The 16,438-nt window shown below is 40.9% G+C and overlaps 1 protein-coding gene across 1 annotated transcript in view; it reads left to right on the top strand.

Annotated features, from left to right (window-relative positions):
* The window catches only part of CCDC178 (coiled-coil domain containing 178), a 1,079,202-nt gene that overhangs the window by 510,480 nt on the left and 552,284 nt on the right, over window positions 1-16,438 (top strand). The window contains exon 18 of the mRNA XM_069220096.1: window positions 14,155-14,314. Within this exon, the coding sequence (XP_069076197.1) occupies window positions 14,155-14,314 (160 nt within the window). The remainder of the gene's footprint in view (window positions 1-14,154; window positions 14,315-16,438) is intronic.

The raw sequence follows: 16,438 nt of genomic DNA, 5'->3' as shown, positions 1-16,438 counted from the left end.
GATTTCTCAAAGGGCTTGTACATATGTTGCCTCCTTCGTCTTTTGTCATGCCTCAGTGGGACTTAAATCTAGTTCCCACCTATCTTATTTGCGCTCCCTTCGAGCCACTGCACAACTATCCCCTCCGGCTGCTCCCCATCAAGACATCCTTCTTAGTGGCAATAACATCTGCCTGGAGGGTGATTGAGATGCAGGCTTTGTCATCCAAACCTCCACATCTCCCAATGTTTCTGGACAAGGTAGTGCTTCACACTCGTTTCTCTTTCCTCCCCAAAGTGGTGACCCCATTTCACCTGGGTGAAGCTATTACCTTGCCCACCTTCTTTGCTCCCCCATATCCCTCTATGGAAGCAGAGTGACTCCACCGACTGGACCAAGAAAGAGCATTGTTGTTTTACCTTGACCACTCAAAAGAGTTCCAGGTGGAGAACCAACTCTTTGTGGGGTACATGGGAGCAAGGAAAGGTAAGACAGTGTAGAAACAAACCATTTCGCCTTGGGTTGTTCTTTGCATACAAATCTGCTATGCTCTGGCCAAACAACTGCCTCCTGGGGACTTGAGAGTCCATTCTACCAGGGGGAAAGCTGCTACCACATCGTTAGCACGAGGTGTACCAGTCCTGGCCATCTGCCAGGCAGCAACGCAGGCCTCTCTGCACACGTTTGCCAAACACTACTGCCTGGACAATAAGGTCTGCAGAGACAGACATTTTGCCCATTCAGTCCTACAGGGCTTTTTAGTCTGAAGTCAACTTGTCCACAGCCTACCAACAGGAGGTTATGGCTTGGTAATCTATTCTAAGGTAAGGTACCTACAGCTAGAAGTCTCTATCAGATGAATAAGTTACTTACCTTCAGTAATGCATTATCTGGTAGAGACTCTGTCTAGCTGCACATTCCTAACACCTACCCATGCCTCCCCGCTCTGCGGACTCTTTTACTAGGGTTATCCCTTTTAGGGTCTTAGTTTTGGCACATCCAAAAGGTGTCAGTTTCTTCCATGGTTCTGCCCTTCTGGCGTGGAAGTTTGTGGAAAGTAAATGACGTACGCGTGCGTGGGTGGCGCCTTTATAGGTGACCGTGATGTCATAGAAGGCTCCAACGATGATGACGATGCCAGGTGGAGCCAAACAAAACCACCCGATGGTGCTCAGGCGTATTGCTCGGCAAAAGTTATGGATTTCAAGTTGACATCTGGATATTGTAAGGTAAGGAATCTGCAGCTAGATAAAGTCTCTACCAGATAATGTGTTGCTGAAGGTAAGTAACTTGTTTGTTAAGTCAATATTGTATTCTTTAAGAGAGGGACATCTTTTTGCTAACATAGTTAAATGCCTTTTTTCCACCAATACAGTAGGGCTTTTACAATACAACATTACAACCAAAAGCATTCTGATGAATCAAAAGAAAGAAGCAACAATAGTGCATTGACTAACATCCATTTCAGTTATAACAAGTCTAAATATTGGGTGTTTTGCCAATTTTGTACAGGGGTTCTTTTAGCAGTTTTCTGAAATCTGAACAACTCATTACCATGTTACTGTGAAAGGGAGTGTTTTTTGTTGGCTGAAAGAAGCGGATTGGGAATTTTGTTTTTTTAAAGGAAACTAGGGCCCCCTCAAATTTGCAGCACCTTAATGTGAAGTGCCCTTTGATTGTTCAGATAGATGTTTCTTATCATGCACTGATTTTTTTCATAGAAAGGTAAAGACTGAAAATTTCTCCCAGTAGTGTACCTTTCCCAGAAATGTTAATCAGTAGGGTTAAATTATTCTACCACTGATAATGGACTTGTGGATATTAAGGTATCATTTGAAGAACAGATGCATTATTTGTTAGGGGCAATGCACAACATAGACTGTATACAAATTAGAGAAATTTGCAGTTCTTAAAATCTGCTCAAGCATTCATGCTCAGCATGATTTAGTGGTAAACCATAGACCAGTTCCTAAGCAAGAGAACACCAGTGCTTTATCCTAACCCCATATATGGGGAAAAAGAAAATCAAGTGGTTTACAATGTGTCTTCATCTTGACTCCAAGGGGTTATGTTTTCATTCTCTGCTTTGATTAATGTCGATTTATTTTGACCAAAGTGCATACAGAAAGTCAAGCTGTAGACAAGATATTTGGTTAAAGGATTAGTCATGAAACATATGGCTTGGGTGTTGTGAAAAACTGTGCATTTATTAATAGATCAGTCCGGACAACAGCTTACGAATTGGCTTCATGACTTTAGAGTGTATTAGTAGCCTAGAATTCCTAAGACTTTGTCAGCAGTAAGTAAATATTTCTGATGGCTGACTTTACTTACTGATGTCAAAAGTTATTCAGAAACATGCTCATTGTATACTCAGAGCAAGAGGTCACGTAGTACTCCCATGAGTTTGTTGAACTTTCTGCCTGTTCCATCTAGGTCTTGGCCAATAGTGTTAATAGATTTTATTGTTGAATTGGCATTGGTAGCATAGTAATTGTAGTAGTTGTGGACCAATTATCTAAAATAGGTAATTTTATATCTGTACCCGGGTTCTACACTTAGAGTTAGTAAAAGTTTTTTCACAACATGTTAGTTGCTTGCATAGTGTTAAACATTTTCTGATTGCTGATAGAGAGTCTGCATTTCAAAAGTTTCAAAATGTCAAAAGTTTAGTCTGTTTTGTATAAGGAGCTAGATATAGAAGTTCACTACCCAATAGTTAATAACCTCATAACAGAGGACAGGCCAAAAGACTGAAATAGTATGTTAAACAGTATTTTAGATATCAAGTCTAGGCACAGGGGGATTTGAGCAAAATGTTTGACGTACTTAACATTGATTTATAATAATGTAAAGCATTCATATATTAGACTGTCTCCCTGCATGGCCATCATCCCTGTACATTTCCTCTCGGCTTTTGCCTACCTCAGCTCATTCTGTGCAGGAATATTTAATTTGGCTAACTGATATTCAAAAATCTGCACACAAAGCTTTGGGACAAGCTAAAGATGCCTATAAGTTCTATGCTGGCTGTGCGTAGTCTTGCACCTCAGTATGTAGTAAATGAGATATGACTACTTGCAAAACATACATTGTATGGGTCCATTTGTGACAGAACAAATTGTGAATCTATGTGCTGTAAGACTAAAGTTGTCTTGGTCTATGAGAATTTACTAAGTTATTTAATGTATCCTTATAAAAACATGGTCCTTCAATGGAACATCATGCTTCACATCCTATGCCAAGTTCAGCTGAATTCAGAAAATGAATATGATGGACATAGGATCTTGGATGCAAGAATTGTAAGAGGAAGATTGAAATACTTTGTGGTTTGGACGGAGATTGGTACTCATGAATGATCGTGGTAACCTCTCTTCCAATCTTCATGCTCCACATTTGTAGCATGACATTTATGTAAGACATCCTGACCAACCAGGAGCCCTATTGCTGGTTTGTCTGCCTATTGTGGAGCATTGTTGGAGAGTGGGGCTGTTGGTGCTGCTTACTATTCACTGTGGCTCATAGAGGTGGCACTCTGCCTGCGTTATGTTTCTTGCTGTGAAGAAAATTCTGGCAGTAAATAAATGTCAATGCCATTTAGACTGAAGCTGCTCACACGCTTAGGGACTGTGTGCGCTGCATATCAGCTGCAATTCCCAGTAGGGTACAAACTCTTATGTTTTCTAGGGAGGCAATGGCCATCTCATTTTATGGATATAACTCTCTTCGTAGTTCACTGTGTCCCTTGCTAGGCAAATGTGCTACATTGTTGCTGCAGATAGGACATCACTATATTCATTCTGGATTCCCTTGCAAACACCCATTGTTTCTTCACGGATTACTTTGTATGCCACAGTTGTGTTTTTGATGAAAACAAACTTTAAACTATTCTCTTGAACATTCATCTGAACTTTTAAAGCTGGGACTAAGAGTTTACTAATGTTAATGTGAAAAAAGCAATAAGAATTCTTAACGTTGATTATTGCACATGTATTTATGAATGCCTTATATTAGCTATTAGTGTTTCAGTAAGCACATACAATTGCTAAGATTAGGGATCGACAAAATTGTATTCTCGTTAGCCCAGTTAGTCTTTCCAGGATGACACTCCCTATTACTTTAACTTTAACATCCATGAGAGAGATCAGACTATAATAGGCCAGATCACTCCTATCTCCTTTTTTATATACCGGAATTATTACTGACTGTCGCCAGGCTTCTGGTAGGAGTCCCTGGATGGCTGCATTGATATGTATGGTAAGAACAGGTACCCACAGTTCCTCGAAGGACTTTAATAGGTTACCTGGGACCCCACTTCCACCCGGCTCCTTGCCCAAGGGCAAGGATAAAATAGCATCTCTTACTTCTTCCCAAGTATTTGTAAGCCTATCTCCCCCTTGGGTAAAATGGGACATAACCCCATAACTTTTCACCTTTTCCTCAATTTCCCCTTATTTTTTCTTGCTTACTTTTTCTTTCTTCTTCTCTTTCATTCTCTTTATTTCTCTTTCTTCTCTTCTTATTTCTTTCTCTCTGTTTCATTTCTACCTTTCTTTTTCTTCTCTCTCCCAATAATTATTTTTGTTCGTTTGTGATTTCTTTTTTCTTCCCCTTTTTGTATCTTTTTGTGTATTTTTCCTTCCCCTCCTTTCTTGATTTTTCTCCTTCCCTTCTTTTGTCCTATCTTTCTTTCTATACTTGTGTCCCTTTTATTCTCTTCTTACCTTCTTTCCGTGCTTGTTTGTCTTATTCTCCTGTTCTGCTTTTTCTTTCTTTGTGTTTTTCTTGTTGTATTTACTTATTGTATTTTTCCTTTCTTCTTCCACAACTATCCTTTTGACCGTCTCTCCTACTTTGTTTTTTTATTTTATTTTTTCTATTTTTTCTCTTTCTTTTGGGTGTTACTCATATGTTTTCCTGTCTCTATTTTTCATCTTTGCTCTTTTTCAGTCTCTTTGTTTTTTTCTGTCATGCTCTTTTTTCTTTCTTTTTTATTTCTTCATTTGCCATTCTTTCCGTCTTTCTCTCCTTTCATTCCTTTCACAATTTGTCTTTTTTCTTCCTCCTCCATTTCTTCTTTCTCTCTTCCTTCCTTTATCCTTTCTTTATTTTGCTAATTTTACTGTTTATTTTTTTACTTTTCTTCATCCTGTCTCTCCTTTCTTTTGTTCTCTTTCGTTCTGCATTTCTTGACTTCTTTCTTATTTTCCTTTTACTCCCTTGCCTTTATCTCTAATTCTTACCTTCATTCTTTTCTGTCTTTCTCTCTTCATCTTCTCTCTTCCTCTTTTTTCTCTCACGTGCCCTCTCTCTCTCTCGCTCTTTATTTCTCTCTTTCTCAATAGACCAGGAAAACACTTTCTTCTCCCCAAAGGACCCCAAATGTATACCTTTTGCAGTTCAGCTCCTGCCCAATTAATGTTGCACGCTCCCTGTAGCAGGATTCAGGTACCCTAGTGGCGGTGTTTAATTTATTTTACCTCTGTGTACGTTTATGAGATTTCTATATTAGGCAGTAGCACACATCAAATAATCAGAAGTAGCATTCACTGTAGGAGAGGATGGAGACACCTGCACTGAACCTTTACGCTGACTCTGGCAATGCTTCTGTACTTTGTCATAGAATTTCACAATTCAAATGTAATAAGGATGAAATTTCGAAGTAGTTACTATGGGCCTGATTTCCAGTTGAGGGTTAACTACATCTGCTATGCGTTGTAGTAAATCCTATATTGAAAAGTTCCACCAAGTGGAGAGTCCACCTTTGGCCTCTGACTGCCCGTACACAGTGTTACCGGCAGCACTGCTGAGAGCTGGGAAATGTCTAGGAGTCTTGCTTGTTATGGTGTGTGGGTGCCTTTTTTGTATCTTTTTGTAACTTTTTTCCATATCTTTTTATAACCATATCTTATTTGTGTCACCAGTGAAGCAATCAAGACATGGTACAGTAAGCTTTTATGTAGACACCCCGTTACCCGCAGTAAGTCTATACCAAAGGCAGGTAGTATAGACACCCCGCTTGATTCAAACAGTACAACAGTTCTCTGTGCAATATTGTGTGCACCGAGTATAAAAAGATGCCTACAACAGAAACTCCAATATCATCCTTATCTCATGACAGAGGGAGTGAGAAGCAAAAAGATTAGGGCCCGATTTATTCCTCTGGGCGTTAAAAGCATTATTTTCAAAATTATGCTAAATTTATGTGCAGTCCTGTACACAAAAGATTCCACCTGCCAAAGCTTTTTTATTTTTTTGTTTATTTCTGCAAAAATGCACCATAACGTTCAGCAGCAAATTTATAGCTTACATGTCTAGAAAAAGGTCAATGAACCTGGGCCTCTTACTTGATAAAACATCTGTCCACGAGAAAAAGAAATTGCGCATCTTTTCGTAGTGCAACTCCAACACGAGGAAACAATGCTAACCCTGAAAATGATGGCCAAGGGCCGTATTTATACTCCGTTTGCGCCGAATTTGCGTCGTTTTTTTCGACGCAAATTCGACGCTAAACTAACGCCAACTAACGCCATATTTATACTATGGCGTTAGAGGCGAATAGCGCCAAAGTTCCCGGAATGTGCGTCATTTTTTAGCGTGAACCCCTTCCTTGCGTTAATGATATGCAAGGGAGGCGTTCCCGTCTAAAAAATGACTCCCAGGCCTTTACGTGGTATTTATACTCCCGGGCAAAAGAGACGCCCGGGAGTGGGCGTGGCTAAAAACGGCGCATTTGCGCCGCTTTTTAACGCCTGGGTCAGGCATGGCGTTAAGGGACAAGTGGGCTCAAAATGAGCCCAGAGTGCCCTCCCCTGCCCCCAGGGACCCCCCCTGCCACCCTTGCCCACCCCAGGAGGACACCCAAGGCTGGAGGGACCCACCCCAGGGACATTCAGGTAAGTATTTTTTTATTTTTTTTTAATAATTTTTTTTGGCATAGGGGGGCCTTATTTGTGCCCCCCTACATGCCACTATGCCCAATGACCATGCCCAGGGGACAGAAGTCCCCTGGGCATGGCCATTGGGCAAGGGGGCATGACTCCTATCTTTACAATGATAGGAGTCATGTTGATGGGGGATGGGCGTCGAAAATAAATGGCGCAAGTCGGGTTACGACGATTTTTTCGACGTAACCTGACTTGCCCCATTTTAAGACGCCCATGCGCCATTTTCCCCCTACGCCGGCGCTGCCTGGTGTACGTGGTTTTTCTCACGCACACCAGGCAGCGCCGGTCTGCTTGCGCCGGCTAACGCCATTCAATAAATACGGCGCCCGCATGGCGCTTCAGAATGGCGTTAGCCGGCGCAAAACTTTTTGACGCTAAACTGCGTTAGCGCAGTTTAGCGTCAAAAAGTATAAATATGGGCCCAAGTTTCTTGTCTCAGCGGCTCTGATTTACAGAGACTTTGGCCCATATTTATACTTTTTGACGCTAAACTGCGCTAACGCAGTTTAGCGTCAAAAAGTTTTGCGCCGTCTAACGCCATTCTGAAGCGCCATGCGGGCGCCGTATTTATTGAATGGCGTTAGCCGGCGCAAGCAGACCGGCGCTGCCTGGTGTGCGCGAGAAAAACCACGTACACCAGGCAGCGCCGGCGTAGGGGGAAAATGGCGCATGGGCGTCTTAAAATGGGGCAAGTCAGGTTACGTCGAAAAAATCGTCGTAACCCGACTTGCGCCATTTATTTTCGACGCCCATCCCCCATCAACATGACTCCTATCATTGTAAAGATAGGAGTCATGCCCCCTTGCCCAATGGCCATGCCCAGGGGACTTATGTCCCCTGGGCATGGTCATTGGGCATAGTGGCATGTAGGGGGGCACAAATCAGGCCCCCCTATGCCAAAAAAAATTATTAAAAAAAAATAAAAAAATACTTACCTGAATGTCCCTGGGGTGGGTCCCTCCAGCCTTGGGTGTCCTCCTGGGGTGGGCAAGGGTGGCAGGGGGGGTCCCTGGGGGCAGGGGAGGGCACTCTGGGCTCATTTTGAGCCCACTTGTCCCTTAACGCCATGCCTGACCCAGGCGTTAAAAAGCGGCGCAAATGCGCCGTTTTTAGCCACGCCCACTCCCGGGCGTCTCTTTTGCCCGGGAGTATAAATACCACGTAAAGGCCTGGGAGTCATTTTTTAGACGGGAACGCCTCCCTTGCATATCATTAACGCAAGGAAGGGGTTCACGCTAAAAAATGACGCACATTCCGGGAACTTTGGCGCTATTCGCCTCTAACGCCATAGTATAAATATGGCGTTAGTTGGCGTTAGTTTAGCGTCGAATTTGCGTCGAAAAAAACGACGCAAATTCGGCGCAAACGGAGTATAAATACGGCCCTTTGTGCTGGAAAGCAATTTGCTGGAGAAACTTTAGTGCAGTGAATCCCCCTTAACGAATAAACGCACACAGACATATATTTGCTCACAACAGGGTGTAGCTGTCAATAGTGTAGCAATACAGTGTCAGTGGGGGGCTCAGCACCTCGATTTTAACTGTGTTACAGGGCACAACCAGGGGATTTTGGGTCACATTTTACTTACTTGTGTTAGCGCCTCTATCATCCTTGCTACATTACTGGTTCTCGATACCTATTACTGGAGAGTAGAGCTATGCATGTTTAAAGGTGTGGTCAAAAAAAGGTCTTTACAAAAGCAATTAGCTGTATCGTGCTTTTTATTATTTTTTTGACGCTGCACGTTTGTAATGTTTCTGCTCAGGCATTGCTACTTCATCGTAGATCCTTCGACCTTTTTTTCTAATTTAAATCCGCAAAAGCTACCCATATGCGCATGGAAATAAAGATAACTGTCAACGACGTAGGAGTTACTCGAAAGCATTTTTCCTCGGTGAAAAATCGGGAAAATGTCTCAATGTTTGATGGCCTGTGGCCAAAAATATCTACCCCAGAGTCAATGCTCCAGGAACCTTTATTGGAATGGGAAAGACGTGCATGTAGGGAGTATGAAACGACCCCCTGTATCAGCTGTCCTTCGATGTACGTTATTAAGGAATATACCTGACCAAGCTCAATGCCTTCTCTCGTCAATGTATAGTACCTGTGGAATTCTGAGGACCCCACTTAATGCTCTCGGAATTAGGAATAGTTGAGTACAAAATCGAGACGATTATCGAGGGTATTAGCGAGAACCAGTGTGCTCTTTCAGGGGAGCCACAAGAAAGGCCCTGAAATAGTGATTTATCCATTAACATGGACGCCATTTCCACTTACGAGGGGGGCAACTACGGAAAGGTCACTAGAAATATGCCCCTTTCCAATGTGCTGCTCCACAGAAGAGAGGCTTTATTGGTTCTCATTTTTCATCCCCACCTTAACATGGACCATTCAGATCAACAAATGTTGATATTTTGGTTCTGTGGAAAATATTCCACGGACAATGGGCGATGGTGTCACCTGCCTCCTGCGCGTTCTCAAAGAAACTTCGAGAAAGATTCTGGGCTTCGGGCCGGTGTATGCAAGGTTTTTAAAGGTCCAAAATTGCCTTGGCAAAAGCTTTTCATTTTTTGCTGCAAGGAGCCTCTTTTCCAATACAGTAAACCCTTTGCCAATCACAAACTCATGCGTGTTTGCGAAGAGGTACTTTGCATGCCTGCGTGCCCTATTGCCTAATGAATCTTTTCTAATGGGGTGCAATGAAATGTGCTAACCGTTATGACTCCTGTAGTTGCATGCAGCCAGAATGTGTTACAGCTGTAACATTATGTCCCCTTCTCGGCCTCGGTGCCATGTCAGGGTAGGGACATAAGGTTGCAACTTCAAGTAGGGCGCACTTCCTGTATTTGCACATAGGCAGAAGAACCTTCATGCCTGTAACCACTCTCATTAATATCCCTCAGCCAGTCTGGCAGCAACACTGAGTGTACATCCAGTTTTGTCCATCTGGTGCTTGGCAAGCTTCACGTGGCCATGAGGAGCAGGTATACACGTTTACAGTATTGCGCTGTGACTCCACGTGTGACTCTCTCTACCTGCATGGTTTTATTTGCACATCATCCCCTGTATCGCATAAACTGCTTTATGTCAGCTGTCTTGGAATTACTTGGTGGGATTGATTGTATCACGTAAAAAGGTTTGTGCAAGCGGTATCTGAATTTGTTGGTGTTAAAAACTGTTAGCAATATTTTATTTCTTTTTTAGCTGTAATTTGCATAGTTCTTGAGCTTAGCGTGATGATGTACCATGCATTTTTCAATGTTTTCTGTTGTATTTGAATGGATAGCATATTTCACAACCAATTCAAAGACAGGCAACAATTTATAGTGTTAACAAATTCAAATGTCATTGACATAAATCTGTTTAAATAATATGGGCAACTCTAATATATTAATTTATCATTGACAAAGGACTCTGGGCCTGATTACAACTTTGGAGGAGGGTGTTAATCCGTCCCAAATGTGACGGATATACCACCCGCCGTATTACGAGTCCATTATATCCTATGGAACACGTAATACGGTGGGCAGGATATCCGTCACATTTGGGACGGATTACCACCCTCCTCCAAAGTTGTAATCAGGCCCAATGTGTCTGATATGGCTCCAGGTCTTTGTTTGTTTGCTCCTCATAGCTTTTAAATCAGCATGATCTTGGAGACTGGTTGGAAAAGATTGTCCCATTATTTTCCAGATTTGAACTCAGTTTCGGGAGAATTGAATGGAAAGTCCCAAAAAGTTATGAAAATATTAGTTGCCTACACAGTAAGAAGGTTCAACACTTTTCTGCATTAGATTCCTGAGTACTTCAATGACATGTTTCCCTTTGAGCATTGAATTTGCCACATGCGTTAATATAGGAGAATGTGCCTTGGCAACCTTCTTTGCATTTCTCCACAAAGTATACCACTTGTCTGTTTCATGCTGCAGAGTTCTACAGCAGCGTCAAGACAATTGTGCCTTTTGGCATTGAAGTGAGAGGTGAAAGTGGCTAACAGAGACAGTCTATTCATATATTTAGTATGCTTGAACAAGCGCAGTTGATGCTCCATCGATCGTCTTCATATATTTTTCCCCATGGCCTATTATGGTCTCAGAAATGGAAGGACATAATTTCAGCTCAGTAGATTGGCATTTTGGTATAGGTAAATACATAGCTTGCCTAGGTATTGCTTCAATAACAAAATATCATTCAATCAACAATGACATTCTTTCAAATACCAACCTTAGCCCGATGTAAAAAAAAACTAACATGGATACCACGTACATAGAGATTATGTTTTATCAAATGCATATGGTTTGTCTCCTTTTTATATACAATTTGTTAACAAAAAACATATATATGCTATACATAGCAAAACATAACCACAGACGAATTAAAAACTAACATATTCACCAGTCTTTAAATACATTCAAATCTCCCATAATATATCACTGTACAATTATGAACCACTTTCTCATGTAAAATTGTTCACTGCAAGTAGATTGTGAAATCTAGGTCATCGATACATTTCGGTGACATGATCTTATACTATCCCGCTTTTCCAGGACATTAAATTAGTTTTATCTTCCATTAGGTATATTACCACAATAGTTTACAGAGTCAATCTTAGTAATTTGATGAAAAAACAGCGAGCTCAAAGTGCTATCTCAACCTTCTTATTGGAAAGTATCCTCTATGAGTACTTCTTAATCATCCACAATTGTATGTACTTTGGGGTGATATGGTGATATTAGCACCTGATTAATAACTGTCCCATTGATTTGAGGGGTTGTTCTCTTTTGGCTTTGAGCTTTTGGTAGTGGTTTCCACTGGAAATCATGCAAACATTTATTTGAGAACGGTCGTGTTACTTTTTACAACCATAAATGTGCTTTTACTACTTTTATTCATAGTTTAATACTTTGAATAAATCTTTTGTGACACTTGCCTTTCAATTTCTTCATAGAAATGTGTGCCAGGAATACATTTTAGGATCTAACATAGAGGTGATAGTTTCAAGAGATATACGAATGATATATGAACAACTTTTTTGTCTAGAGTTTGTAGCCATGCCTTTAAAGATTTCTTCCTCATTGAAGATGAAGTTTGATGAGGAAAACATCCGAGCAGTGCTGATGATACTACCAGCAGAGGGGATGTTGTTCTCTGCAGAAATGGTAAAAATGTGCATTACTAGGATGTGATGTGTAAAGCTTTCTGGTCATCTGAACTCTGTCCATTCTTCCCGAGAAGAATAAAGGAGTTTGTGCGATGGTAACATCAAAGATCTTTAGATTCTGTTGTTTTATATGTTTACATGAAGAGTAATGTATTTGTCTATCGAATGCTGGTGTTCAGGGAGAGAATGTTTTAGCCTTAGCCTAACAGGATTTGAAGAACATCTTGGGCCTTCCCTTTCCTCCCTTTTCTATCTGTTGTTGGGTACGTGGACCTTTAGGAAGGTCTTGAAACTAGTCATCACTTAGCTCTAAAGGAGCATCCGAGAGCTAACTGTTTTTCTTATTGCTGTCCTGATCATATCACAGAACACATATCAGCTAAAATGAACTGTCATACTGCTGCTCTGGCCATTCGTGGGTTCCTATTCACTGGAAGAAAAGTCATCCTTACACCACCTCAGGCAGTGGGGTTGTTTGGTATCAACATGTAATTGCTTGCTGCAATTCATAAGTTTTGGAAAGAAAAAGTGAAGTGCAAAAAGAAGAGTTAGACAGAGCTTATCTGATTTTAAAGAGTCTCTTTTAAGACTTGCTTTCAAGCTTGATAAAAGATGTCCTCAAGTATTTCAATGCCTTAAGAATTGTATTTTTTTCTTAATTGCCACGCGTAGAGAATGCATATTCTAATGGGAAAAGAGTTATAAAGCAAGTGCAAAAAAACCTGTCATTAAGTGTTAGACGGTATAATAGTGACAATTTTTAGATGATTCCTAGATTGTGTTTTACGATACAGATAGAGCGATCATTATCAGCTTAAATTTTGTTGAGTGACTTTGCCTCAATATCAAAGGGCGTTCTTGGTAAAACTCACCGAGGACTTCTTCAAGCAACTTGTGGCAACTGGTAACTGGTGCTATCATTAGGAAACACCTGCCAATTTAAGAGATAGTAACATCATTATATTTGCTGGTTTCCTATTACTGATGAGGTCGCAATGGAATCTGATTTGGATCAGATTCCTGGGTGCCCTTTTAGAATGGGAGGTTAAAAGTGTGTTGGTTGCAGTTTGACTTGTACGAGAAATTTGAGACCAATGACTCAGGAGGTGGAAACTAGTTCGTTTTTTTTGTCTTAATTAGTTTGAACTGATGTTATTCATTAGGAGTTGGGCATGAATTATGTAAATGATCAAATAGTGGTTGCTCTCCTACTTCTGTGGTCTTAAATATGAACAAATCGAGATGCCCCTCTCACAAATGAGATTATAGGGGATTTTAATGATGTTCTGTTCTGTGTAAGGCAGCATGGTTACAATATGTAAAGCAAATTGCTTTAAAACTGGAGGTTGTTGGTTGGTTTGATATACCCATATATAACTCAAACAGACCTTAGAAGTGGATATTTACTAAAATCAAAGTTGGGCTTTAAATTACACTGAGAAAAACAATTATGGAAAAGTATCAATTGTGCTTCACTTTTACCAATTAAAAGGTTCCATAACAATACTTACTGCTTGTGACAAGTACTCAAGTAGTACTGACAATATTGTTATTAGAGATGCTCCTGTAATATGCAGAATCTGAAGTCTAGAAGAATTGCATTTTGGAGCCTCATGATAATGTCTGTAACTGTGATTTTGTGCCGGCAAAACTACTATGCGCTTTTATGTTAGTTTGGCCTTCCTATAGTGATCATATCAATAAATGTATTTGAATGTTATTAAGATTCATTGGCTTCTGGCAATATTCCACAGTCTTCTTGCAAGTGAAATAAACTTAATTCCTGCGTGTTAGTAAATCAGGGAGATGTTTGTGGTGCGAGGCTGCAGGGAGAACTGGCAAAAGACAGCTGCTTTCTGTAACATCTGGTAAGGTAACTGGAAAATGTCTGCAAAAAAAATATTTCCATTGAGGAATCCTTTCCATGTCTTTTCTTTTCCTGCTGCAGTCTTTCAAATTAGGTCTTGCGCCATATCCTGGGGAGGTGAGAGAGTGGGCAGGGTTGTGGTGATGAAGAGTATTCAGCGGGAACCTGTTGACTAAAGAGCCGTATTTTTACTTTTTAAGGAAAGATCTGGATTCTGTTCAGTTCAAGCATCAAAATGCTGAGAACCTAAGTTGTCACCTCAAGTCTGAAATAGACAGAATTCGGCAGAAGATGCAGAAAGACCGGGAAAGCCACATGTTGCATTTGGACTGCAGACAGAAAGCCCTGAAAAAAGACCAAGTAGGTAGCATACTAAATAGAAAATGTATTATTGAGTTAATATGTCTAGCAGAATTGAACTCTGCAATTTCTGATTCTTTGTTTGAAGTACCGTTGCAGCATAGGAGTTTCAAGTAGCACTGGAAATGACCACATCCATTTATTTGACGTCATGCAGCATTATTGTATGTGTGCTAAAATAAGGTTGTCCATTAATATTTACAGCTGGTGTAAATATTAACTAATAAAAATACTTGCTAGATCATCCATAAGACAAACAGGAGGGACTGCATCATATATACAGTAAAATGCAGAACACTGCTATTCTGGCTGCAACAATTGCTTCCCATTTCTTCTGGCCACAGAGTACTATTTTATTTATGTCCTTAGGATCATGTATGCAATTATCCACACCAGAAGCTACATTTATTGTGTCACACAATGCTGTTATGCACCGGTATACTGATGCCATTGCATGCGGGTCTGTTGCTGTACACATTGGATGTGCATGCAGTGTACCACTGCAGACATATTAGATGTGCATGTAGTTGACACTGCAGACATATTGGATGTGCATGCAGTGTACCACTGCAGACATATTAGATGTGCATGTAGTTGACCACTGCAGACATATTGGATGTGCATGCAGTGTACCACTGCAGTGGTCTTAAAATGTGTGATCAAGCAAGCAGTAAATTACTGCAGTGCCAGGACCCTTTTTATTAAATGCATTAGCCTTGCCAGGGAGATAATGTGAAAATACAAGGGGTTTATGCAGCTTTTAAGTGCTGTAAAGGTATTAGCACATAGTGCTATTTTGCCTGTTACCGCCACATGTGTCAATGTAAATGAGAGTGTCAGTCTGTAAGAAGATATGATATGGAAGTGACAACAGAGGGCCTCGTTTAGAGACCAGGGTTAATACCGACTAAAACACCCCGATCTCCTAATGCCATTACTCCATTAAGGGGCCATGGGGATATGCCTTGACGGCTTACAACCTGAGTTGCGCTATAACATCTGGGAAAGTAGATGTACATACTGCACTTGCATTACCACATGTTTTAGTTCCTCCGAGGTAAAACCTGCTCTGACACAAAGTAATTTAAATGGCAGGACAACATGCGCTTATGGCTCTGTCCAAAGACTCGCCCCCATATTGACAAACCATGCAAGTGTATCCTATAGAGATGGTGGCCCATAGTCCTGCCGGTGGCCGTTCACTGCCCAGTCATGTGCCAGGATGCAACAACGTCACTTCCCTGTAAAGTAATGAACTGCAGCTGCTGTTCTGATACCGGCAGTTAGCAACCGATTAACAGTAGGTTACAATAATTGCTGCTCCTTGAATTGAGAGGCCTGTTCTTGGGTGGTGCTGTTTTGAAGACTATTACTCGTTGTTTTGAGGGATACGGCGAAGCTTTAAATCAGCAAGGTTCACCGTATATGGAGCATTACCATACATGAGGTATATCTACCAAACTTTGAATATGCACCTTATTCTACTCAGTTTGGGAATTACTCTCTGTTCAAAAGGAGAACTCGAGTGTTTTTCTTTTGCAATTGGCGACTTCTGTTTTCAAGGTCACATACGTGCCAACATTTTGAACCCGTTAGGGACATTTTGGAAACAAAATCAGGGGGTGTTCATTTTCCCCATTGACGTACATTGAAAAAGAGCTTATTTTATATGGGAGATACCTAAAATAAAGCCATTTGGGCTTAAAAGAATCGACAGTCTCCCGTCTTACTAGGGTCTGGTGACGTGTATGGACCAAGCCATCAACATAAAATGGAAATTTTATATTTTTTCTCTTCTCCAGAATACTTAGAATACACGAGGGGCAGTATTTATATAAAATCTATACTTATTTTATTTGAGTTTCTTAATTCACGTGCCGCCTATAAATTAAATGAGCTCGAAAACTGCCATTTAAGTAATGTTTTTAAAACTGATTTCGAGCTAGCTAGCTCACTACTACCCTGTGACGTTGTTCTTGCTGGTTTTCACTTTGAGGGGATGCTCATGTTGCACTTAAAAATATATCGATTGTTTGACTGAGATAGCTGTCAGGTTTCCCCTTTCTATGTGTGGCACCTCCAGCCAGTCCTATGGTATTGATCGACCACGGGCATGCTGTCTTT

The sequence above is a fragment of the Pleurodeles waltl genome, chromosome 2_2 (assembly GCF_031143425.1).
Source record: "Pleurodeles waltl isolate 20211129_DDA chromosome 2_2, aPleWal1.hap1.20221129, whole genome shotgun sequence".
In the NCBI taxonomy this organism is placed as follows: domain Eukaryota; kingdom Metazoa; phylum Chordata; class Amphibia; order Caudata; family Salamandridae; genus Pleurodeles; species Pleurodeles waltl.
This window is presented reverse-complemented; position numbering and strand designations above follow the sequence as displayed.